This window comes from Hyla sarda, chromosome 6 (genome assembly GCF_029499605.1).
Source record: "Hyla sarda isolate aHylSar1 chromosome 6, aHylSar1.hap1, whole genome shotgun sequence".
NCBI classification, from domain to species: Eukaryota; Metazoa; Chordata; class Amphibia; order Anura; family Hylidae; genus Hyla; species Hyla sarda.
The window spans coordinates 176,382,457-176,409,076 of NC_079194.1; the positions used below are offsets into that span (position 1 = coordinate 176,382,457).

Here is a 26,620-nt window from a genome sequence, read left to right on the forward strand (position 1 = left end):
TTCAGCAGATAGCCTAATGAAGAGGGGGTCCCCGCTCCTCGAAACGCGTTGCTGTATTAGCAGCTGTATACTACAGAGGAAATTCTTTTCTTTTTGGATTTCTTTTCTGTCTGTCCACATTGCTCTCTGCTGAGCAGCATAGATTTGGTATGGGGATTTTCTCCTGCTCTGGACAGTTCCTGACAAGGACAGAGGTGTCAGCAGAGAGCAATGTGGACAGACAGAAAAGAAATCCAAAAAGAAAAGAATTTCCTCTGCTAATAAGTACTGAAAAGATTAAAACATTTTAATAGAAGTTATTTACAAATCTGTTTAACTTTCTTGAGCCAGTTGACTTAAAAGACCTAAAAAAAAATGTTTCTCACCGGAGTACCCCTTTAATACATTGTGTTTCAGAATCTCCATGATGTCCTTAGGATCTATGGCCAGTCTTGGTCAGCCTTGTATTGGTGAGGAATACCACACACGTGTAGTCAGGAAAATCGCAGTCCCTTTACTTATACAATGATTTAGAATATTTTAGGAAAAGGAGAAATCGAGAACAGTGATTGGATCAGATTAAATCCATCCCTGTTAACAATCTCTGACACGTTTCTCACATCAGAGTCTACTCATAGTTAGTTTTATTCTTTCTACATTTACAATAAGGCTAGGTTCAGACTACGGAATCTCCGGGCAGAAAATTTCCGCCCTGAGATTCCGAGTGCGGCCAGCGCTGACTGAATCAGTCGGACACTGCAGTCTCCAATAGACTCAAATGTGTTCTGCGCGGATTTCCGCCTGAAGAGAGAGCAACGCCTTTCTTCAGGCAGAAATTTCCAAGCGGATTTTCTGTTCACAAATTCCGCTTCACAAATTCCGAAGTGTGAATTTGTGAATGGAAACCCATTCACTATACAGTACATTTTAGCAAGCGGAATTTCCACCTGCAATTTCAAAGCGGTAGTCAGTAGTCTGAACCTAGCCTAAGACTGGAAGTTTCAATGTAATCTGATCAGTGTAATCTATCAGCCTACTATTCCCATGGGAGAGGAGACCTTTTACAATTTTTGTTACATAAAGACTTAAAGGGGTACTCCGGTGGAAAACAATTTTTTTTAATTAACTGGTGCAAGAAAGTTAAACAGATTTGTAAATGACTTCTATTAAAAATTCTTTACCCTTCCAGTACTTTTTAGCAGCTGTATGCTACAGAGGAAATTATTTTCTTTATGAATTTCTTTTTTGTCTTGTCCACAGTGCTCTCTGCTGACACCTCTGTCCGTGTCAGGAACTGTCCAGAGCAGCATATGTTTTCAATGGGGATTTTCTCCTGCTCTGGACAGTTCCTGATATGGGCATCAGGTGTCAGCAAAGAGCACTGTGACAAGACAAGACAAAAAAGAAAAGAATTTCCGCTGTAGCATACAGCTGCTAAAAAATACTGGAAGGGTAAAGATTTTTTTTAACAGAAGTAATTTACATATCGAGAAGCACCACACTGAGGCACATACATAGACTATATTTCTAGCTACCTGTTTGCCAACAGGTGAGCACTCTGAAGCTGTACATAAACCAGGACAGTGCCAGGTCACCATTCTTGTATGAGTGATTTACAAATCTGTTTAACTTCCTGGCACCAGCTGATTAAAAAAAAAAAAAAAAAAAAGGTTTCCACTTGAGTACCCCTTTAAGGTAAACTTGCATAAATCTGTGGATAACGCAGGGGCACTGCTAATGTAAACTGAGCACATGGGTGTTGATTTATCAAAACCTGTGTAGTTGCCCATTGCAACCAGCTTGCTTAAAAACAGGCCTCTGTAAACGGAAAGCAATGTGGTTGGTTGCTAAGGGCAACTGCACCACTCTTCCCCTACAGGTTTGGATAAAATCTCCTCCATGATTATTTACAATCTCAGCGCCATGGTGACGTCACCAGCGCTTACGTCACACAATGACTAACATGGCCCCTCCCAGTTTTGCTCTTCGAGTGGGTGGGCTCCGAGCCGGAAGTGTTCCGCTCCGGAAGTGACGCCAGAGGAAGTCTCCGCCCTGTTGTTGTTGTCGTTGCTGTCAGCGCTCGGTAACATGAAGTGGATGTTCAAAGAAGACCACGCACTGGGTGAGAGGACGCTGGGGGTTCGGGGGAGGTGGGCAGGGTCTCTGTACCGGGGATAGGGTCCGCGCTGTGTCCGGGTACCGAACACTACATAACAGCTGACAGCCCCATCCCCCTACACTGTGTATTGTGTCATGTCACGATGGAGGACAATGTCGTGCCCTATGACAATCCTGCACCTCCTGCCCGCTGTGCTCTTCACTTTACCACAGTCCTCAGACCCCTCCACATGAGTGTATATGTCCTATAGGGCACCTGATATCAAAGTATAGTGTCCTCAGACCCCTCCACATGAGTGTATATGTCCTATAGGGCACCTGATATCAAAGTATAGTGTCCTCAGACCCCTCCACACGAGTGTATATGTCCTATAGGGCACCTGATATCAAAGTATAGTGTCCTCAGACCCCTCCACACGAGTGCATATGTCCTACAGGGCACCTGATATCAAAGTATAGTGTCCTCAGACCCCTATACATGAGTGTATATGTCCTATAGGTCACCTGATATCAAAGTATAGTGTCCTCAGACCCCTCCACACGAGTGCATATGTCCTACAGGGCACCTGATATCAAAGTATAGTGTCCTCAGACCCCTATACATGAGTGTATATGTCCTATAGGGCACCTGATATCAAAGTATAGTGTCCTCAGACCCCTCCACATGAGTGTATATGTCCTATAGGGCACCTGATATCAAAGTATAGTGTCCTCAGACCCCTATACATGAGTGTATATGTCCTATAGGGCACCTGATATCAAAGTATAGTGTCCTCAGACCCCTCCACATGAGTGTATATGTCCTATAGGGCACCTGATATCAAAGTATAGTGTCCTCAGACCCCTCCACACGAGTGTATATGTCCTATAGGGCACCTGATATCAAAGTATAGTGTCCTCAGGCCCCTCCACATGAGTGTATATGTCCTATAGGGCACCTGATATCAAAGTATAGTGTCCTCAGACCCCTCCACACGAGTGCATATGTCCTACAGGGCACCTGATATCAAAGTATAGTGTCCTCAGACCCCTATACATGAGTGTATATGTCCTATAGGGCACCTGATATCAAAGTATAGTGTCCTCAGACCCCTCCACATGAGTGTATATGTCCTATAGGGCACCTGATATCAAAGTATAGTGTCCTCAGACCCCTATACATGAGTGTATATGTCCTATAGGGCACCTGATATCAAAGTATAGTGTCCTCAGACCCCTCCACATGAGTGTATATGTCCTATAGGGCACCTGATATCAAAGTATAGTGTCCTCAGACCCCTCCACACGAGTGCATATGTCCTATAGGGCACCTGATATCAAAGTATAGTGTCCTCAGGCCCCTCCACATGAGTGTATATGTCCTATAGGGCACCTGATATGAAAGTATAGTGTCCTCAGACCCCTCCACATGAGTGCATATGTCCTATAGGGCACCTGATATCAAAGTATAGTGTCCTCAGGCCCCTCCACACGAGTGCATATGTCCTACAGGGCACCTGATATCAAAGTATAGTGTCCTCAGACCCCTATACATGAGTGTATATGTCCTATAGGGCACCTGATATCAAAGTATAGTGTCCTCAGACCCCTCCACATGAGTGTATATGTCCTATAGGGCACCTGATATCAAAGTATAGTGTCCTCAGACCCCTATACATGAGTGTATATGTCCTATAGGGCACCTGATATCAAAGTATAGTGTCCTCAGACCCCTCCACATGAGTGTATATGTCCTATAGGGCACCTGATATCAAAGTATAGTGTCCTCAGACCCCTCCACACGAGTGCATATGTCCTATAGGGCACCTGATATCAAAGTATAGTGTCCTCAGGCCCCTCCACATGAGTGTATATGTCCTATAGGGCACCTGATATGAAAGTATAGTGTCCTCAGACCCCTCCACATGAGTGCATATGTCCTATAGGGCACCTGATATCAAAGTATAGTGTCCTCAGGCCCCTCCACACGAGTGCATATGTCCTATAGGTCACCTGATATCAAAGTATAGTGTCCTCAGGCCCCTCCACACGAGTGCATATGTCCTATAGGTCACCTGATATCAAAGTATAGTGTCCTCAGGCCCCTCCACATGAGTGTATATGTCCTATAGGGCACCTGATATCAAAGTATAGTGTCCTCAGACCCCTGCACATGAGTGTATATGTCCTATAGGGCACCTGATATCAAAGTATAGTGTCCTCAGACCCCTCCACACGAGTGTATATGTCCTATAGGGCACCTGATATCAAAGTATAGTGTCCTCAGACCCCTCCACACGAGTGTATATGTCCTATAGGGCACCTGATATCAAAGTATAGTGTCCTCAGGCCCCTCCACACGAGTGCATATGTCCTATAGGTCACCTGATATCAAAGTATAGTGTCCTCAGACCCCTCCACATGAGTGTATATGTCCTATAGGGCACCTGATATCAAAGTATAGTGTCCTCAGACCCCTCCACATGAGTGTATATGTCTTATAGGGCACCTGATATCAAAGTATAGTGTCCTCAGACCCCTCCACACGAGTGTATATGTCCTATAGGGCACCTGATATCAAAGTATAGTGTCCTCAGACCCCTGCACATGAGTGTATATGTCCTATAGGGCACCTGATATCAAAGTATAGTGTCCTCAGACCCCTGCACACGAGTGTATATGTCCTATAGGGCACCTGATATCAAAGTATAGTGTCCTCAGGCCCCTCCACATGAGTGTATATGTCCTATAGGGCACCTGATATCAAAGTATAGTGTCCTCAGGCCCCTCCACATGAGTGTATATGTCCTATAGGGCACCTGATATCAAAGTATAGTGTCCTCAGGCCCCTATACATGAGTGTATATGTCCTATAGGGCACCTGATATCAAAGTATAGTGTCCTCAGACCCCTCCACATGAGTGTATATGTCCTATAGGGCACCTGATATCAAAGTATAGTGTCCTCAGACCCCTCCACATGAGTGTATATGTCCTATAGGGCACCTGATATCAAAGTATAGTGTCCTCAGACCCCTCCACATGAGTGTATATGTCCTATAGGGCACCTGATATCAAAGTATAGTGTCTTCAGGCCCCTCCACATGAGTGTATATGTCCTATAGGGCACCTGATATCAAAGTATAGTGTCCTCAGGCCCCTCCACATGAGTGTATATGTCCTATAGGGCACCTGATATCAAAGTATAGTGTCCTCAGGCCCCTATACATGAGTGTATATGTCCTATAGGGCACCTGATATCAAAGTATAGTGTCCTCAGACCCCTCCACATGAGTGTATATGTCCTATAGGGCACCTGATATCAAAGTATAGTGTCCTCAGACCCCTCCACATGAGTGTATATGTCCTATAGGGCACCTGATATCAAAGTATAGTGTCCTCAGACCCCTCCACATGAGTGTATATGTCCTATAGGGCACCTGATATCAAAGTATAGTGTCCTCAGACCCCTCCACATGAGTGTATATGTCCTATAGGGCACCTGATATCAAAGTATAGTGTCCTCAGACCCCTCCACATGAGTGTATATGTCCTATAGGGCACCTGATATCAAAGTATAGTGTCCTCAGGCCCCTCCACATGAGTGTATATGTCCTATAGGGCACCTGATATCAAAGTATAGTGTCCTCAGACCCCTCCACATGAGTGTATATGTCCTATAGGGCACCTGATATCAAAGTATAGTGTCCTCAGGCCCCTCCACATGAGTGTATATGTCCTATAGGGCACCTGATATCAAAGTATAGTGTCCTCAGGCCCCTCCACATGAGTGTATATGTCCTATAGGGCACCTGGTATCAAAGTATAGTGTCCTCAGACCCCTCCACACGAGTGTATATGTCCTATAGGGCACCTGATATCAAAGTATAGTGTCCTCAGACCCCTCCACATGAGTGAATATGTCCTATAGGGCACCTGGTATCAAAGTATAGTGTCCTCAGACCCCTGCACATGAGTGTATATGTCCTATAGGGCACCTGATATCAAAGTATAGTGTCCTCAGACCCCTCCACATGAGTGTATATGTCCTATAGGGCACCTGATATCAAAGTATAGTGTCCTCAGACCCCTCCACATGAGTGTATATGTCCTATAGGGCACCTGATATCAAAGTATAGTGTCCTCAGGCCCCTATACACGAGTGTATATGTCCTATAGGGCACCTGATATCAAAGTATAGTGTCCTCAGACCCCTCCACATGAGTGTATATGTCCTATAGGGCACCTGATATCAAAGTATAGTGTCCTCAGACCCCTCCACACGAGTGCATATGTCCTATAGGGCACCTGATATCAAAGTATAGTGTCCTCAGGCCCCTCCACATGAGTGTATATGTCCTATAGGGCACCTGATATCAAAGTATAGTGTCCTCAGACCCCTCCACACGAGTGTATATGTCCTATAGGGCACCTGATATCAAAGTATAGTATCCTCAGACCCCTCCACATGAGTGTATATGTCCTATAGGGCACCTGATATCAAAGTATAGTGTCCTCAGACCCCTCCACATGAGTGTATATGTCCTATAGGGCACCTGATATCAAAGTATAGTGTCCTCAGACCCCTCCACATGAGTGTATATGTCCTATAGGGCACCTGATATCAAAGTATAGTGTCCTCAGGCCCCTATACACGAGTGTATATGTCCTATAGGGCACCTGATATCAAAGTATAGTGTCCTCAGACCCCTCCACATGAGTGTATATGTCCTATAGGGCACCTGATATCAAAGTATAGTGTCCTCAGACCCCTCCACACGAGTGCATATGTCCTATAGGGCACCTGATATCAAAGTATAGTGTCCTCAGACCCCTCCACATGAGTGTATATGTCCTATAGGGCACCTGATATCAAAGTATAGTGTCCTCAGACCCCTCCACACGAGTGTATATGTCCTATAGGGCACCTGATATCAAAGTATAGTGTCCTCAGACCCCTGCACATGAGTGTATATGTCCTATAGGGCACCTGATATCAAAGTATAGTGTCCTCAGACCCCTCCACATGAGTGTATATGTCCTATAGGGCACCTGATATCAAAGTATAGTGTCCTCAGGCCCCTATACACGAGTGTATATGTCCTATAGGGCACCTGATATCAAAGTATAGTGTCCTCAGACCCCTCCACATGAGTGTATATGTCCTATAGGGCACCTGATATCAAAGTATAGTGTCCTCAGACCCCTCCACACGAGTGCATATGTCCTATAGGGCACCTGATATCAAAGTATAGTGTCCTCAGACCCCTCCACATGAGTGTATATGTCCTATAGGGCACCTGATATCAAAGTATAGTGTCCTCAGGATACCATAGACTCCCCAAGTCTCCGTTAGCCCCCTGCCTGCATAAACATAGATATAATAGATAGTAACATGTGACCACCCCATCCATAGCCCCCTGCCTGCACATATATAGATATAAAGATATAATAGATAGTAACATCATGTGACAACTCCATCCATAGCCCCCTGCCTGCACATATATAGATATAAAGATGTAATAGATAGTAACATTATGTGACAACTCCATCCATAGCCCCCTGCCTGCACATATATAGATATAAAGATGTAATAGATAGTAACATTATGTGACAACTCCATCCATAGCCCCCTGCCTGCACATATATAGATATAAAGATGTAATAGATAGTAACATTATGTGACAACTCCATCCATAGCCCCCTGCCTGCATAAACATAGATATAATAGATAGTAACATCATGTGACCACCCCATTCTTAGCATCCCCCATCTGTATATACTTATGTATATACAAGTGCTAGCTAGACAGTAACATCAGATGCCACCCATCCATAGCAGCAGCCCTGTCTGCACATTCATGGATATATACATGTACTAGCTAAACAAAAACACTGCATGACCCCTCCCCCAATCCTAGCACCCTCTGCCTGCACATACATAGATATAAAGTATACAAATTTATGCTAAACAGTAACATTGCATACCCCACCAATCATGGCTCCCCCTGTGCCTGCACATACATAGGTATATATACAAGTACTGTACTAGCTAAACCAGTGTTCCCCCAACCTGGGTGCCTCCTGCTGTTGCAAAACTACAACTCCCAGCGGGCATGCTGGGAGTTGTAGTTTTGCAACTGCTGGAGGCACCCTGGTTTGGAAACGCTGCACTAAACAATAACACTGCATTCTCCCCTCCTCCCAATTCATAGGGACACCAGTTTTCCTAGATTCCCGGATGGTAAATCTTCTACAGCGGAGGATGTGTCGCTGGACTGTTTGACCGATCCACCATTTACATATCTAGGAAATCTGGGTGACCACTCCATGCAGTAATGGTGGCCGTGTTGTTTTTCAGTCAGTTTTCCCATAGAGATCAACAGAATTATGATTTATAATACAACTAAAGGACTTGCATTTATTAAAGGGGTATTCCAGGAAAAAAAACTTTTTTTTTTACTTTTTTTTTTACTTTTTTTTATATATATTTTTTATATCAACTGGCTCCAGAAAGTTAAACAGATTAGTAAATTACTTCTATTAAAAAAAATCTTAATCCTTCCAATAATTATCAGCTGCTGAAGTTGAGTTGTTAATTTCTGTCTGGCAACAGTGCTCTCTGCTGACATTTCTGCTTGTCTCTGGAACTGCACAGAGTAGGAGAGGTTTGCTATGGGGATTTGCTTCCACTCTGGACAGTTCTTGAGACAGGTGCCATCAGAGAGCACTTAGACAGAAAAGAACAACTCAACTTCAGCAGCTCATAAGTAATGAAAGGATTAAGATTTTTAATAAAAGTAATTTACAAATCTTTTTAACTTTCTGGAGCCAGTTGAGATATATATATATAAAGTTTTTTTCCTGGATTACCCCTTTAAGGCTCCAGTAATGTTGTGAACCTGTCATCAATAAATGCTGCTTGAACCACGATTCATAGGTTTTTCCCAATACCCAAACGTAGAGAGATCTGTCAGTCAAAGCTGGTGGGGTGTGAAGAAGACACCAGTGATGGCCCTGATGACTCGTGGTTCAAGCAGCATGAAAGTGACGACAAGTTTCCTTTGAAAACATTCTCCAGGCCAAAATGCAAGTCATGATTTCAGGCCTAACTTTTTTTTTTATTCCATTAGTTCTCTAGTCTTTTCCTTTTATTATTCTTTTTGTTATTATGCACATGAGGCTCAAGTGTTCAGGCATTCACCAGCACAGCAAGAGTCCAGGTAAGACCAGCCCCTCTCCTCAGTCAGACAGCTAGCAGCAGATTATGGGGCGATGATGGGCTGGACTTTCTGTGCTGGGGGGGGGGGCGCTCCCTGGGCACATGGGCCTCAAAAGACTTATGTGTTGCCATTGGAGAGGACAGTTGGGGGGGGGGGGGGGGGGGGGAAGGTATGCCCAGAATCGTGATCACTAGCCATGGGCATATTTACACTGTTTTCCTGCCTTTATTATCCAGTTATTAGCCCCATACCAGTCCTGCCTGGACCATGTGACTGGCACACACTTGCTGACAAATGCAGTGGAAGTTACTTTCTCTATTCATTCCAAAAAGGCTCTGTATTCACATCACATTTTGGAGCATATATTGGGCCTTACATCAGCCACATGTCAAAAATGGATGTCAAAGTATAAGCCCAACATATTCCAGGTGGGCCCAGGGCCAATTGTAGCTTTATTGGGGGAGATTTATCAAAATCTGTCCAGGGGAAAAGTTTCTGAGTTGCCCATAGCAACCAATCAGATCACTTCTTTCATTTTTCACAGGCCTTCTCAGAAATGAAGGAAGCGATCTGATTGGTTGCTATGGGCAACTCAGAAACTTTTCCTCTGGACAGGTTTTGATAAATCTCCGCTATTGTGCCTCTCCTCGGTCCAGATTCTTAACGGATCCTGTTTCTGTACGGGACTAAAAACATGGTCAATCACATTTTTTGAGTCCTAAACAAAAACAGAAAAACAGGATACCACTGGGAAGTGGACTGAGCGTAGTCACAATTAGATACATGGTTGCTGATGTATAGTCCAACATATGCTTCAGATGCACTCAAGACCCAACCCCCCCCCCCCCAAGCTATATAATGTACAGCCCATCCCCCAACTAACACCGCCATAATACATTATATATGACCCTCTGTCTTCCATCTTCCTCCCCCTCCATTAGAGTAGTTATACTCACAGTGCAAGTCCTGTAAATTTTATTTTCTTGCTTTGGAAGTCGATGAAAAACCTGGCACTGCTGGGGTTTTATCTTATATCTGTACGGAAGTGTGCTGCCTGCCGCTGGAATACTAACCACTTTTTCTTCTTTAAGAAAAGCTGTCATCATTATTACAATCACTAACCTGTTGGTACAAGGTTATAATGTGTGTGACATTAATGAAAATCATACTTACCGATCTTCTGTCCATGACTCTGTCTTCTGTAATCCCCACTTTTCTGTATATAGAAGCTTGGAGCACGAGGGGCTTTTCCTAAGCCCCCCGTGCACTACATAATACATTATGATAGAATACATAAATGATAGAATAGAACAATGATTCCAGAGTAAAGTACACGGGGAGGAGGATGGTGACAGAGGAAACAAAGCTGAAGCACAGGCATAGACAAAGTCCAGTAAGTGAGGGTGGGAAAGCACTCCTCTGTGCTCTCTCCTGTCTGATAGGACTCCTCTGTGCTTTCCCCTGTCTGATAGGACTCCTCTGTGCTTTCCCCTGTCTGATAGCACTCCTCTGTGCTTTCCCCTGTCTGATAGCACTCCTCTGTGCTCTCTCCTGTCTGATAGGACTCCTCTGTGCTCTCCCCTGTCTGATAGGACTCCTCTGTGCTCTCCCCTGTCTGATAGGACTCCTCTGTGCTCTCTCCTGTCTGATAGGACTCCTCTGTGTTCTCTCCTGTCTGATAGCACTCCTCTGTGTTCTCTCCTGTCTGATAGCACTCCTCTGTGCTCTCTCCTGTCTGATAGCACTCCTCTGTGCTCTCTCCTGTCTGATAGCACTCCTCTGTGCTCTCTCCTGTCTGATAGCACTCCTCTGTGCTCTCTCCTGTCTGATAGCACTCCTCTGTGCTCTCTCCTGTCTGATAGCACTCCTCTGTGCTCTCTCCTGTCTGATAGCACTCCTCTGTGCTCTCTCCTGTCTGATAGCACTCCTCTGTGCTCTCTCCTGTCTGATAGGACTCCTCTGTGCTCTCTCCTGTCTGATAGCACTCCTCTGTGCTCTCTCCTGTCTGATAGCACTCCTCTGTGCTCTCTCCTGTCTGATAGCACTCCTCTGTGCTCTCTCCTGTCCTATCAGACAGTAGAGAGCACAGAGGAAAGCTAGCTCACCCTTATTTACTGGACTTTGTCCATGACTAGCTTGGACAAAGCCATGATTTTATAAGCCATGATTTCTATAAAAAGGAAATAAAATGCCGGGTGCTGCACTGAGATCGAGTGGGGGTGTCCCACAACCAATTGTACTTTGTAATGACATCTTTCATTTTACCATAAGGTGTACCATGAAACAAAAAAAAAATGTATATTTGTGGGCAGAAATTTATAAGAAAACTGCAAATTTTTTTTTTTTTTTTTTTGGGGGGTTTACTCAGTGCACTTTATGGTAAAATGATACATTATCTTTATTCTGTAGGTCAATGCGATAAAAACGATACCCAATTTATATAGTATTTCTATTATTGTACTACTTTAAAAATATGAAAACCTTTTTTTAACAAAATTCATATGCATAAATAATTTTTTTATTTTTCTGTATACGGGGATGTATGAGCTAATTTTTGGCGCGGTGATCTGTAGTTTTTATCTGTACCATTTTTGCTTTGATGCGACTTTTTGATCACTTTTTATAATTTTTTTCTGATATATGATGTGATTAAAAATCTGTATTTCTGGTGTTTTGATATTTTTTTTTATGTTTACACCGTTTGCCGTGCAGGATCATAAACATTATATTTTAATAGTTTGGACATTTATGCACGTCGCAATTAGAGATAAGCGAACTTACAGTAAATTCGATTTGTCACGAACTTCTCGGCTCGGCAGTTGATAACTTATCCTGTGTAAATGAGTTCAGCCTTCAGGTGCTCCGGTGGGCTGGAAAAGGTGGATACAGTCCTAGGAAAGAGTCTCCTAAGACTGTATCCACCTTTTCCAGCCCACGGGAGCACCTGAAAGCTGAACTCATTTATGCAGGATAAGGCATCAACTGCCGAGCCGAGAAGTTCGTGACGAATCGAATTTGCTGTAAGTTCGCTCATCTCTAGTCGCAATACCAAATGTGCAAAATTTTTTTGTACTATGGGAAAATAAGGGTAATTTATTTATTTTTTATTAGGGGAGGGAGGCTACATCAGTTAGATCGGCGGTAGGAGGCAGGTAAGGGGACCCTTCTCCGTCACTTTAGCTCACGTTGCGGGGGTTCCGTGAGCCCCTCTGAGTTAAAGATTAACTTTCACTTTAGTTGCTGTGATCGGCATTGATCAAGCCATCTAAAGGGTTAATGACTGACAGTGTACGCCCTTGGTCCTTAAGTGCTAGGATGCAATGGCGTACCTTTATTCCCTTGGTCAGGTTAAATCAATAAAAGAAATATATGAGTAACTACTGGTGGTTTGCTCAACCAGGTCCTTTCCTATTTTCTTCTTTACCATTCTAAGTAGGTGGGTTTTTGGGACACACAGATTAACGGGGCAAAGGTTTATGCAGTAATATGAGGAAGTATTACTTTACTGAGAGAGTAGTGGATGCATGGAATAGCCTTCCTGCAGAAGTGGTCGCTGCAAATACAGTGAAGGAGTTTAAACATGCATGGGATAAGCATAAAGCTATCCTTCATATAAGATAGATATAGATATAAGGCTATCCTTTATATAAGATAGAGATAGATATAAGGCTATCCTTCATATAAGATAGAGATAGATATAAGCCTATCCTTCATATAAGATAGAGATAGATATAAGGCTATCCTTCATATAAGATAGAGATAGATATAAGGCTATCCTTCATATAAGATAGAGATAGATATAAGGCTATCCTTCATATAAGATAGATATAAGGCTATCCTTCATATAAGATAGAGATAGATATAAGGCTATCCTTCATATAAGATAGAGATAGATATAAGGCTATCCTTCATATAAGATAGAGATAGATATAAGGCTATCCTTCATATAAGATAGAGATAGATATAAGGCTATCCTTCATATAAGATAGAGATAGATATAAGGCTATCCTTCATATAAGATAGAGATAGATATAAGCCTATCCTTCATATAAGATAGAGATAGATATAAGGCTATCCTTCATATAAGATAGAGATAGATATAAGGCTATCCTTCATATAAGATAGAGATAGATATAAGGCTATCCTTCATATAAGATAGATATAAGGCTATCCTTCATATAAGATAGAGATAGATATAAGGCTATCCTTCATATAAGATAGAGATAGATATAAGGCTATCCTTCATATAAGATAGAGATAGATATAAGGCTATCCTTCATATAAGATAGAGATAGATATAAGGCTATCCTTCATATAAGATAGAGATAGATATAAGGCTATCCTTCATATAAGATAGAGATAGATATAAGCCTATCCTTCATATAAGATAGAGATAGATATAAGGCTATCCTTCATATAAGATAGAGATAGATATAAGGCTATCCTTCATATAAGATAGATATAAGGCTATCCTTCATATAAGATAGATATAAGGCTATCCTTCATATAAGATAGATATAAGGCTATCCTTCATATAAGATAGAGATAGATATAAGGCTATCCTTCATATAAGATAGAGATAGATATAAGGCTATCCTTCATATAAGATAGAGATAGATATAAGGCTATCCTTTATATAAGACAGATAGATATAAGGCTATCCTTCATATAAGATAGAGATAGATATAAGGCTATCCTTCATATAAGATAGAGATAGATATAAGGCTATCCTTCATATAAGATAGAGATAGATATAAGGCTATCCTTCATATAAGATAGAGATAGATATAAGGCTATCCTTCATATAAGATAGAGATAGGTATAAGGCTATCCTTCATATAAGATAGAGATAGGTATAAGGCTATCCTTCATATAAGATGGAGATAGATATAAGGCTATCCTTCATATAAGATGTGGCCTGGGACTATTGATAGGATTCAGATTATTGGGCAGACTAGATGGGCCAAATGGTTCTTATCTGCCGACGCATTCTATGTTCCCTGAGACCTGGCAGTATTTATGCACATATAGTGAAACAAATCTTTATTTAGAAAGTATGTTTGATAAATAATTGTATGATAAACAAATGCATTCCTTGTATATCAGGATGAATTGCATTGTTTGTACCACAGTATTTTTCTTTTTAGAATTTTAGAAATCAATAAATAAACCTTGCGTATAGCAGCAGACCCCTTACCACTCATCTTGTACATCAGTGTTTGCTGAGTATATTCCATAGGAAACAAGGTGAAGGTCAGAGGCAGTAAATAGTGATCTCAGTACTAGGAAGAATCATGGAACCTGCTTGGTGAATCAACAGTGCTTTTGAGATGGTAGAACTTCTCATAGACAACAAGGAGGACTGTCAGTGTTGTAACGGCAGCTATCACCATTTTGTCTATGAACCACCAAATTCCATTAGCATGCTGTCAGATTTATAATCCTTAAAAGTCCTTACACTGCTCAAAAAATAAAGGGAACACTAAGATAACACATCCTAGATCTGAATTAATGAACTAATCGTATGAAATACTTTCGTCTTTACATAGTTGAATGTGCTGACAACAAAATCACACTACAGGCTGATCCAACTTTGATGTAATGTCCTTAAAACAAGTCAAAATGAGGCTCAATAGTGTGTGTGGCCTCCACGTGCCCGTATGACCTCCCTTCAAAGCCTGGGCATGCTCCTGATGAGGTGGCAGATGGTCTCTGAGTCCTGAGGGATGTCCTCCCAGACCTGGACTAAAGCATCCGCAAACTCCTGGACAGTCTGAAGTGCAACATGGCGTTGGTGGATGGAGCGAGACATGATGTCCCAGATGTGCTCAATCGGATTCAGGTCTGGGGAACGGGTGGGCCAGTCCATAGCATCAATGCTTTCTTCTTGCAGTAACTGCTGACACACTTCAGCCACATGAGGTCTAGCATTGTCTTGCATTAGGAAGAACCCAGGGCCAACCGCACCAGCATATGGTCTCACAAGGGGTCTGAGGATCTCATCTCCTTACCTAATGGCAGTCAGGCTACCTCTGGCAAGCACATGGAGGGCTGTGCGGCCCCCCAAATAAATGCCCCCCCCACACACACACCATTTGGGTGTGGGTTGTAGGCTCCGTCTCATGCTACCACTAGAGTGAAAGCACCGCCAGCATTCAAAAGTGACCAAAACATCAGCCAGGAAGCATAGGTACTGAGAAGTGGTCTGTGGTCACCACCTGCAGAACCACTCCTTTACTGGGGGTGTCTTGCTAATTGCCTGTAATTATCACCTGTTGTCTGTTCCATTTGCACAACAGCATGTGAAATTGATTATCAGTGTTGCTTCCTGAGTGGACAGTGTGATTTCACAGAAGTGTGATTGACTTGGAGTTACATTGTGTTGTTTAAGTGTTCCCTTTATTTTTTTGAGCAGTGTATTATGTATTTGGGTTCAATACTGCTATTTCATGGTTATTAGGCTGGGTTCACACTGTGCAGCCAGTAACACGCTGACATGCAAGATGCTGCGGATTAGTTTTGCAGCTCGGTTTCACGTCATTGCAGTCTTGCCCACTCACTGCTTCCACATCTTGGCTGCAGCATGTGAACCAGTATATACTGGATATTGCTTTTGGGTTAACTGTCTATCCACCTGGCCATGTCTGGTCATTTGCTGCATCTGTGGAATACTTAAAGGTGTTGTCTCACGAAGATAAATACCCTGCTCAAAAAAATAAAGGGAACACTTAAACAACACAATGTAACTCCAAGTCAATCACACTTCTGTGAAATCCCACTGTCCACTCAGGAAGCAACACTGATTGACAATCAATTTCACATGCTGTTGTGCAAATGGAACAGACAACAGGTGGAAATTATAGGCAATTAGTAAGACACCCCCAATAAAGGAGTGGTTCTGCAGGTGGTGACCACAGATCACTTCTCAGTTCCTATGCTTAATGGCTTTCGCTCTAGTGGTAGCATGAGATGGAGTCTACAACTTACACAAGTGGCGCTGGTAGTGCAGCTCATCCAGGATGGCACATAAATGCGAGCTGTGGCAAGAAGGTTTGCTGTGTCTTTCAGCGTAGTGTCCAGAGCATGGAGGCGCTACTAGGAGACAGGCCAGTACATCAGGAGACGTGGAAGAGGCTGTAGGAGGGCGACAACCCAGCAGTAGGACCGCTACCTCTGTCTTTGTGCAAGGAGGAGCACTGCCAGAGCCCTGCAAAATGACCTCCAGCAGGCCACAAATGTGCATATGTCCACTCAAACGGTCAGAAACAGACTGCATGAGGGGTGGTATGAGGGCCCGACGTACACAGGTGGGGGTTGCGCTTACAGCCCAACACCGTGCAGGACATTTGCCAATAGGCAAATTCGTTACTGGCACCCTGTGCTCTTCCCAGATGAAAGCAGATTCACACTGAGCACATGTGACAGAGTCTGGAGATGCCGTGGAGAACATTCTGCTGCCTGCAACATCCTCCAGCATGACCGGTTTGGCGGTGGGTCAGTAATGGTGTGGGGTGGCATTTCTTTGAAGGGCCGCACAGCCCTCCATGTGCTTGCCAGAGGTAGTCTGACTGCCATTAGGTACTGAGATGATATCCTCAGACCCCTTGTGAGACCATATGCTGGTGCGGTTGGCCCTGGGTTCCTCCTAATGCAAGACAATGCTAGACCTCATGTGGCTGAAGTGTGTCAGCAGTTCCTGCAAGAAGAAGGCATTGATGCTGTGGACTGGCCTGCCCGTTCCCCAGACCTGAATCCGATTGAGCACATCTGGGGCATCATGTCTCGCTCCATCCACCAATGCTACATAGCACCACAGACTGTCCAGGAGTTGGCGGATGCTTTAGTCCAGGTCTGGGAGGACATCCCTCAGGAGACCATCCACCACCTCATCAGGAGCATGCCCAGGCATTGTAGGGAGGTCATACGGGCACGTGGAGGCCACACACACTACTGAGCCTCATTTTGACTTGTTTTCAGGACATTACATCAAAGTTGGATCAGCCTGTAGTGTGATTTTCCACTTTGATTTTGAGTGTGACTCCATATCCAGACCTCCATGGGTTGATAAATTTGATTTCCATTGATAATTTTTGTGTGATTTTGTCAGTACATTCAACTATGTAAAGACGAAAGTATTTCATACGATTAGTTCATTCATTGAGATCTAGGATGTGTTATCTTAGTGTTCATTTATTTTTTTTGAGCAGTGTATATATAAACTGATGAATTAAGTGAAATTAAACATATTTCAAATGTACAAGTATTTCTGAAGATGTAGTATTTGAGACATATACGGTATATACTATACATCCCCCATGTGCCACAGTATCAAAAAGGCTATGTATGACACGACATAAAGTACTTGTCCCTGTCCTGCACAGCGCTCCCAAGTGGCTAAGGCAGGCTGAGCCAGTGCACAATGACAGTGTGAGAAGCAAACCTCAACAAGTCGCTAAGTTTATTGAAAATACTTTTTTTTTATTTTTTTAAGAAACCCCCACAACCATGTATTTTTTTGGGAACGCTTGATGACACCAATGTTACTGCTGTAATAGAATGTCAGATATCTTGAACATCTTGTACCTGTGTGGTCACGCATGTCTTATCATACACATCCCAAGAATAACACAAGTCTCATTCATAAAGAATCTTGTGGGTCACCTGTTGCTCTACAGGTTCTTGTCCCAGTCATCCTCATTCCTGCAGTGCGAATCACTTGTTGTTGTCAGGTCTCTAGTGACATCACTATCATATTCTGCTTATTATTTTTTCTGAACCTTTATACCTACAGTTTTTTCCCTTTTATTGTAGAACACAGGTGCGTGGAGTCGGCAAAAATCCGAGCCAAATATCCAGACCGTGTTCCGGTAAGTTGTGCTTCCTGTGGTATTTCTGCTGTTAGCTCATTCATTATTCAGTGTTCTTTCTTTTAGAATTGAGATGACATAAGGCTGTTTATAGATTTTATCAGCTACAAACAATTATTCCTCTATCTCTGCTGGTTTAAAGCTACATTCATAAGATTCCATAGCCCCATACTGTTAAAGGGAATCCGTTATCAGTATGGCCCGCACTAACCTTGCTTGTAGTTCAGGTGACATTAATGAAAGTGTTGACCAAAGCAGGCAGGAGGGTTATGAATGTGCATATGGCAGGCCGGATGGAGGACAAAACAGGCATGACATTAGGGTGTTATTGGGGCTTGGAAATGCACCATATGCACCAAGCCTGCCAATTAACATATAAATGAAAAAAAACAGGGCGTAATGGAAGAACAGATCCACGGAGGGCCGAATGGCAACTACCATTTACTTCAGTGTCGCCTGTACCAACAGGTTAGTGCAGGTGATACTGATGAAAACATTACTCATATGGTCTACACCCAGTGATTTCAGCCAGACCGTCTGCCACATCTAATGTGTATGGGGGTGTCCTGTCTTTTCCCTGATGGCAGATGTTGTTACGGGATAAGGAACAAGCACTTGGATGCTCACTCCTGTTGTGAAGAGTGCTGCCACAAGGGGTCTTTTAGTACTTTTCAGTTATGTGCCTGTGATGCCAAATTATGTATGTTGTAATTTAACTTGTATTACCTTTCAGGGATGGATAGTCGTCTTTTTAGTATTTTTCATGTGCCGGGAAGTTCAGTATTCATAGGTGCTCACACTACCAGCATTGAACATGTCCCAGCTATCTGCAGACTGTGCTGAGATCACATCATAGCAGGATTCAACACTGGCATGGCAGGACTTATAGATACACTGCATACATCATCATGGGTATGGCTTGTCAGGCAAGTAGAGAAACAGCCAAGCCCCCTGTGATCAACTGACTTGCAACTCTTTGGCGCAACGGCTTGCTGTGTGGTTCGAGACAAAGAATGCCGAACCTCCGGGGCATGAAAACTAAAAAAAAAAAGGGATAATCCACCCATGACAGATAATATAAGTCAATTTAAAAATACATAGCTTGGCATCAGGGGCATAACGGTTTCTATTTTAAAGAGAAAGACAAAAAAGGAGAAAAGGGGCGCTCTCTAGTGTAGTATTTTGAGTGTCTGGAAAAAAATGAAACTAAGACACCCACCACCACACCTATAGTGCCGCACTGACCTTCAAAGGGTGCGTAGTGGAATAAAACGTGTATGGACTCAAGCATATGCCATCGGATACACAGGACTATTTTTTTATTGAATCAAAGATGTATACAACAGGACAATAAGTTTCGGCGCAATCTCATGCCTTCATCAGGTCAACAATAATTGCTAAAAAATAAAAAAAAATAAAAAAATAATCAATGTATTTAGATCTATGTGAGACAATCTTACAGTATGATATTCTCACATATAAACATCTCCAAACCGTGTGGTATATAGAAATGGTAGTAGATTAGGGAGTAGGAAACAGGAGAATGCATAAAAATGTACATAAAAATCGCTGAATATAAATATATAAAATCACAAGATGGAGGAGGATAAATGTTTAAAAATTCTTATATTTGTATAAAAAAAAGTTTCACAATTGGGAGGAATAGAATAAAATAAGTGTCTACATGGCAGGTGGATGTAACTGATTCAGATCAAGAGGCATACTAAATGGGCACCAATAAAACAGAGGATGTTCCCGCTCTGTTCAGGCGCACCCTGAACTCATGACCGGAACTCCTCGGATAAGATCGAGGAAACCTCTGATATAGCGGCCCGCCGGCAAGCGCGTCCACATGCCTCCACACAGAACTCTATCATGACGCCTTAACACTGAGTACTTTTACAGTTGTCACATCCTTATTTTCCTCTTCTTCTGAAGATCCTTACCATTATAGTAATATGACGTAACTCACTGATATCATGTTTTATTGGTGCCCATTTAGTATGCACTCTGATCTGAATCAGTTACATCCACCTGGAATTTATACCATGTAGACACTTTTATATATATATTTTTTTTATTCTATTCCTCCCAATTGTGATAAACTTTTTTTATACAAATATAAGAATTTTTAGACATTTATACTCCATCTTGTAATTTTATATTCAGCTATTTATGTGTAAATTTTTTATGCATTCTCCTGTTTCCCACTCCCTAATTTACTACCATTTCTTGGTATATCTATATACAGTTTGGAGATGTTTATCTACGAGAATATCATAATGTAAGATTGTCTCACATAGATCTATATATTTTATATTGTACATTATACAATATAATATAATTGTGCAATTATTGTGGACCTGAGGAAGGCATGAGATTGCGCCGGAATGCGTTGTCCTGTTGTATACATCTTTGATTCAATAAAAAATAGTCCTGTGTATCCGATGGCATACTGAAGTATTTCTGCGACTACCCATACTGCAGCGCTAGAGACATACCCTGTGTTTTTGCTTGAGTTTATATCTATTTTAAAGAGAGATCTAATAAAGCTTGAAGTATTATGGGACTGCTTTCTGTTCCTGATATATACCTGGGGTTCGGTGCTATGCCCCCTGTCCGTGCAGCCTAGTAATCTGTGTAGGTGAACTGAACTTTCTGCTGGTTTAATAGCATCTTATGAACGGATGGCATATTGCTAGGCTATGCCATAACTTTATGATCAGTAGGTATCTAACCTTGTTGACCCCCACAGGTTCTCAGAATGTAGGTATTTGCAGCACAGCCCCATTGAAGTGAGAAGCTGTGCTTCAGTACCCTGCACGGCCAATGGGGTAATGCCGCGGTGAAATAGAGGCAGTGCTACAGGATCAGTGAGGATCCATCCCAGAGATTGGATCCCTATTTGCAGAACAACAGAGGAGGGCAAAAAGAGAGAGAGAAAAGATGCTCCTGAATTGTTAGTTCATAGATAATCAGATATTATTTTTACCCTTTGATACCAGGACAATTTTCATACTTTTGACAAACAAAACCTTAATCATAAAATTAAGTAAAAAATCAGTTTCTCAAAGTAGATACCTGGCACTGTGAAAATACCACTCGGCATTTAAAAGTTTAGGATATGCAGAATTCATACATTTGTCACTTATGCCCATATGCACATAGCTTCACTTATTCACCAGTTAATAGGCCAAAAATCTCTGTGATCCAGATGTCAGTAAATAATTTGCACCATGTAATAAACAAATGTGTCTCTAGGGTCATCTAAGACTGTACGAAGAAGTGACATTAACAGGGGCTGGTAAGAGGGGGTGTTAACATGAAGAAAAGTTCCTTTATTTGATCCTCTACTACATTGTTTTATGAATGTGCTTTTGTTACCATCGTTTGTTGTATAAACCTCCCAGCAAAGTAGCCACAAGAGGGGGGGGGGGGGGGGGGGGGAGAAATTGCAGCAGTTTCTTGAAAGAAGGTTCCCAGTAGTGATCTGCAGCTTCACCATAATATACTACAGTAATAATTCTTCTGCACTTCCCAGGTCATCGTGGAGAAAGTTTCCGGCTCACAAATTGTGGATATAGACAAGCGAAAATACCTGGTCCCTTCTGACATCACTGTGGCTCAGTTTATGTGGATCATCAGAAAACGCATCCAGCTGCCTTCAGAAAAAGCCATCTTCTTGTTTGTAGACAAGACTGTGCCACAGTCTAGGTAAGTCACAGATAGTTAAGTGTATTAAAAGGGTGAATTCATACATGCAGAAATGTCTGCAACTGTCCTATTCATCTGAATTATTCCTCTTAGATGAATAGAAATTATTTTCAGTTACAGAAATTTCTGCACCAAATCTGGTGTTGTTTACTAAGGTACCGCATTGAGGGAAGGTGCTGTTCTGAGGTAGAATGTTGTTTAACAACCAGCTTGTGCACTAGGTCAGGGGGAGAGACTAAGTGTTATTTAAAGGGGTACTCCACCCCTAGACATCTTATCCCCTATCCAAAAGATAGGGGATAAGATGTCTGATCGCAGGGGTCCCGCCGCTGGGGACCCCCGCAATATAGCATACAGCCGTCACACCCCCTCCCATAGACTTGCATTAAGGAGACGGGGCGTGACGTCACACGGGGCCGGAGTCGTGACGTCACGAACTTCCGTTCCCGTGGTCGGGACCCAGACCCTCCAGCGCTTCCGGAGCAGAAACAGGTGGGTGCCGTATGCTATATTGCGGGGGTCCCCAGCAGTGGGAGCCCTGCGATCAGATGTCTTATCCCCTATCCTTTGGATAGGGGATAAGATGTCTAGGGGTGAAGTACCCCTTTAAAGGGGTTTTCACAGGATGAACGTCAGAGGCACACTTAAAATCAAGAGTCAATCCTTACCTAGCCATGTGTTGCAACTGCACTAATTTGGACTCTGTATTTATTTAATTTTTTAAAGGACCTCTAAGTTACCTTTTAAGTTACCAAATCAGAAAATATGGCTAAAACATATATCCATATCCTAGCTTACATAATAAGCTCAATATTTACTGCATTTCATATGAGACACCTTGCTGAATCACTGGAGAGAGTCAAAAAGTGTGAAAATAACACACCAGCTTTTGACTGCAGTATGCTGGCAAACTCGTGCAGTGATTGACTGCCACATTTCAGACACATGTGGCTGACAGTTCAAGTGTTTTTTACCCAAACTATAGTAAATTTTACTTTTCTCCCCACGTCCCTCTAGTTTGTTGTGTTGTTTCTTGTCCTCCAGTGCGTAGTCTTTTATTTTAAAGGAGTACTCCAAAGGATAGGGTATAAATGTCTGATCCTGGGGAGGTCCAACCGCTGAAACCCCCTGCGATCTCTTGCACGGCATCCCAGCAGTCCCCAGGAAGGGGGTGTGTCAACCCCTCCACACGAAGCAGCAGCCAACACACCCCCTCCATGTATTTCTATGGGAGAGCCGAAGATAAAGATTTCAGGTATCTCTGGCTCTCCCATAGAAATACATAAAGGGGGCATGTTGGCCTCTGCTTTGTGCGGGGGTTGACACTGTCCCTTCCTGGGGACTGACGGCTGCAGTGCAGGGGGTCCCTAACCTCATTAATCAACTATTTAAAAAATAACTTGGATAACCCCTTTTAAAGGAGGAATTTTAGTCGTTGCAATGGGCAACTACATTGTGCTTCTAAATTTGGTCAGTTTACATGTAATGTGTGTGGGCAACTTTGGGCATGGGATCCCTGATTGTTATACCATCAATCATTGAGTTTCTTCTAAAGAAATTCTACTGGCAAAACTGATTCAAAGAGCTTCTTTTATCAGAAGTGTCTAATGGAAACATAGAGCATTACCCTCAGCAGCTCTTATGTTTTCTGAGCAATAAGGAATAAGAAGCTGAGCCCTGATTGGTTGCTATGGGATAAGACCAGTATTCTAAAAGGCTGTTCTATAAACAAGGCCCACTATGTTTTGCCCAGTGCCTAACCACAATATGGGCAGACTACAAGCCAGAGAGAGATAGAAAGAATGAATGCATGTGTCAGTCAGCACTAAGCATAACATTATGTCATCAGTTGGGCCTGGAGTGAAGTACACTGCTCAAAAAAATAAAGGGAACACTTAGACAACTCAATGTAACTCCAAGTCAATGACACTTCTGTGAAATCACACTGTCCACTCAGGAAGCAACACTGATAGACAATCAATTTCACATTATGTTGTGCAAATGGAACATACAACAGATGGAAATTATAGGCAATTAGCAAGACATTCCCAATAAAGGAGTGCTTCTGCAGGTGGTGACCGCAGACCACTTCTCAGTTCCTATGCTTCCTGGCTGATGTTTTTGTTACTTTTGAATGCTGGTGGTGCTTTCAGAAACAGACTCCACGAGGGTGGTATGAGGGCCAGATGGTGTGGGGTGGCATTTCTTTGGGGGGTTGCACAGCCCTCCATGTGATTGCCAGAGGTAGCCTGACTGCCATTAGGTAACGAGATGAGATCCTCAGACCCCTTGTGAGACCATATGCTGGTGCGGTTGGCCCTGGGTTCCTCCTAATGCAAGACAATGCTAGACCTCATGTGGCTGTAGTGTGTCAGCAGTTCCTGCAAGAAGGCATTGATGCTATGGACTGGCCCGTCCATTCCCCAGACCTGAATCCGATTGAGCACATCTGGGACATAATGTCTCGCTCCATCCACCAATGCTACATTGCACCACAGACTGTTCAGGAGTTGGCGGATGCTTTAGTCCAGGTCTGGGAGGACATCCCTCAGGAGACCATCCGCCACCTCATAGGAGCATGCCCAGGCATTTTAGGGAGGTCATACGGGCACGTGGAGGCCACACACACTACTGATCCTCATTTTGACTTGTTTTACTGATCTTTCATCAAAGTTGGATCAGCCTGTAGTGTGGTTTTCCACTTTGATTTTGAGTGTGACTCCATATCCAGACCTCCATGGGTTGATACATTTGATTTCCATTGATAATTTTTGTGTGATTTTGTTGTCAACACATTCAACTATGTAAAGACGAAAGTATTTCATAAGATTAGCTAATTCATTCAGATCTAGGATGTGTTCTCTTAGTGTTCCCTTTATTTATTTTTTGAGCAGTGTATTTCTTTTTAACCTTTTCTCTACCTGGACTTTTCTCATATTTTGCAACCCCCCCCCCGCAAAAAAATAAAGTGCAATGGCAATTAGTGCAAACTTCACCTTTCCTTGGTGGTTACCAAACTTATAAAATAACTTCTTTTTTTCTCTCAACCAAGTGTCAAGGAGGCAGGGTGGAGCTGCTCAGGTGCCACACTCTGGCATGCCGCCTTTCTTGCCCTCACCTCCCAGCCTCTCCTTGACTGACTTACAGGGCCCACAACAAAAGGATTGCGCAGTTGAAATCCAACAGCCTAATCCCTATCTCCCCAAACAGTAGTAGAGAGGTCACCATAAACATCAGATGGTCGGCTGGTCCTACCAAAATCAGGTGACATGTATCTAATATGTACACCATTCTTTAGATCACAAGTAAGTATCCATGTCAGATGAGTAGGTGTTGTGAGACTTGTGCTTGTAGAGCAGTGTTTCCAAACCAGGGTTCCTCCAGATGTTGCACAACTACAACTCCCAGCATGCCTGGACAACCTTTGGCTGTTTAGGCATGCTGGGAGTTGTAGTTTTGCAATACCTGGAGGCACTCAGGTTGGGAAACACTGTTGTAAAGCATTGAGAGAATACAGGCTGCCATAAATGGACACTTTGGGAAAGCGAAATAGCCCAATGTAAGAAATGGAAGCTGTGTTGTAATTGGTTGCTATGGTGTTTCTTTACATTATTGGATTTTCTGGAGAAAGCATAGTGATTGTTAACCTCTTTCTTCTCTAGTCTAACCATGGGACAGCTGTACGAAAAGGAAAAAGATGAAGACGGCTTTTTGTATGTGGCATACAGCGGAGAGAACACATTTGGCTTTTAAACATATTGACAGCTTGTGAATCTTGTAAATAATGTTGGTGGTTTTAACACAATGCATACATCTCCACCCTATAGGTTAGATGCATATTAACTGGATGCACTTTTTTTCTTTTTTTACATAACCATGTCTTGTCCTTCAACTATGTCTTTGTTTAGTATTTAATGTAATTTATTTTCCGTGCTTCCTGAAGAACCCACTTTTTCTGCCAAACACACTGGCAAAGTATTGGGAATTAGAAATCAGTTGCTGGCCACTTTGGCAGTGAAGTGGTTAAGTAATAGTATATATGAAGAGGTGGGGTCCAGTGACTGCACCAGTAGCATTCATACGATATATATTTTTTGGATTATGTTTAAGACATTATGTAATTTGCTGATGTTCGCTGCACAACACAAATTAGTGATGGATATTGTAATCAGTAATGACCGGTCTGTAACCATCCACCTTTACAAATTCCCATAAATAAAACTATTCAGTACATTATGCTTACGTATGATGCACAACATTATTTGGGGTGAGTACCAGTGTAACCAATATGATTATAGAAATTATATGGGATTATATTAATTGCATATAATTATTATTTCTCTAACACCGTTATTTTTGTAAAAGATACATCTTTTCTGTAACTCACTTAATCTTCTGAAAGGGAGGGGGTGTGGCCTTCCTCAGTTTGCCGTCAGCATCTGCCCACTAATATCTCCCCTAGAATAAGCAAAACTACAACACTCAGCATGCCCTGACAGTGAGGACGTGCTGGGGGTTGTAGTTTTGCTAATGCTAGGAAGCCACAGGTTGGAGACTGCTTTGTTAGGATACAGCTATCCCCAACCTACAACCCCCAGCATGTCCTCACTGTCAGGGCATGCTGGGAGTTGTAGTTATGCTAATGTTAGGTGAGATGTGTGTGGCCGACGTCAGCTGTTTCCCCCAGTGCGCTCTGAGCATTACTGATGCTGTAAGTGATTCTTGGAGCGCACTCGAGTAAA

The 26,620-nt window shown here is 42.7% G+C and overlaps 1 protein-coding gene across 1 annotated transcript; it reads left to right on the forward strand.

Annotated features, from left to right (window-relative positions):
• The first annotated feature begins 1,993 nt into the window (after nucleotides 1-1,993).
• On the forward strand, nucleotides 1,994-26,114 carry GABARAPL2 (GABA type A receptor associated protein like 2). Its single transcript, XM_056525843.1, has 4 exons — nucleotides 1,994-2,101; nucleotides 18,109-18,164; nucleotides 21,706-21,878; nucleotides 25,541-26,114. Exons 1-4 carry the CDS (start codon nucleotides 2,068-2,070, stop codon nucleotides 25,629-25,631), a joined length of 354 nt encoding a protein of 117 aa, XP_056381818.1. The 5' UTR covers nucleotides 1,994-2,067; the 3' UTR covers nucleotides 25,632-26,114.
• The last annotated feature ends 506 nt before the right edge of the window (nucleotides 26,115-26,620 follow it).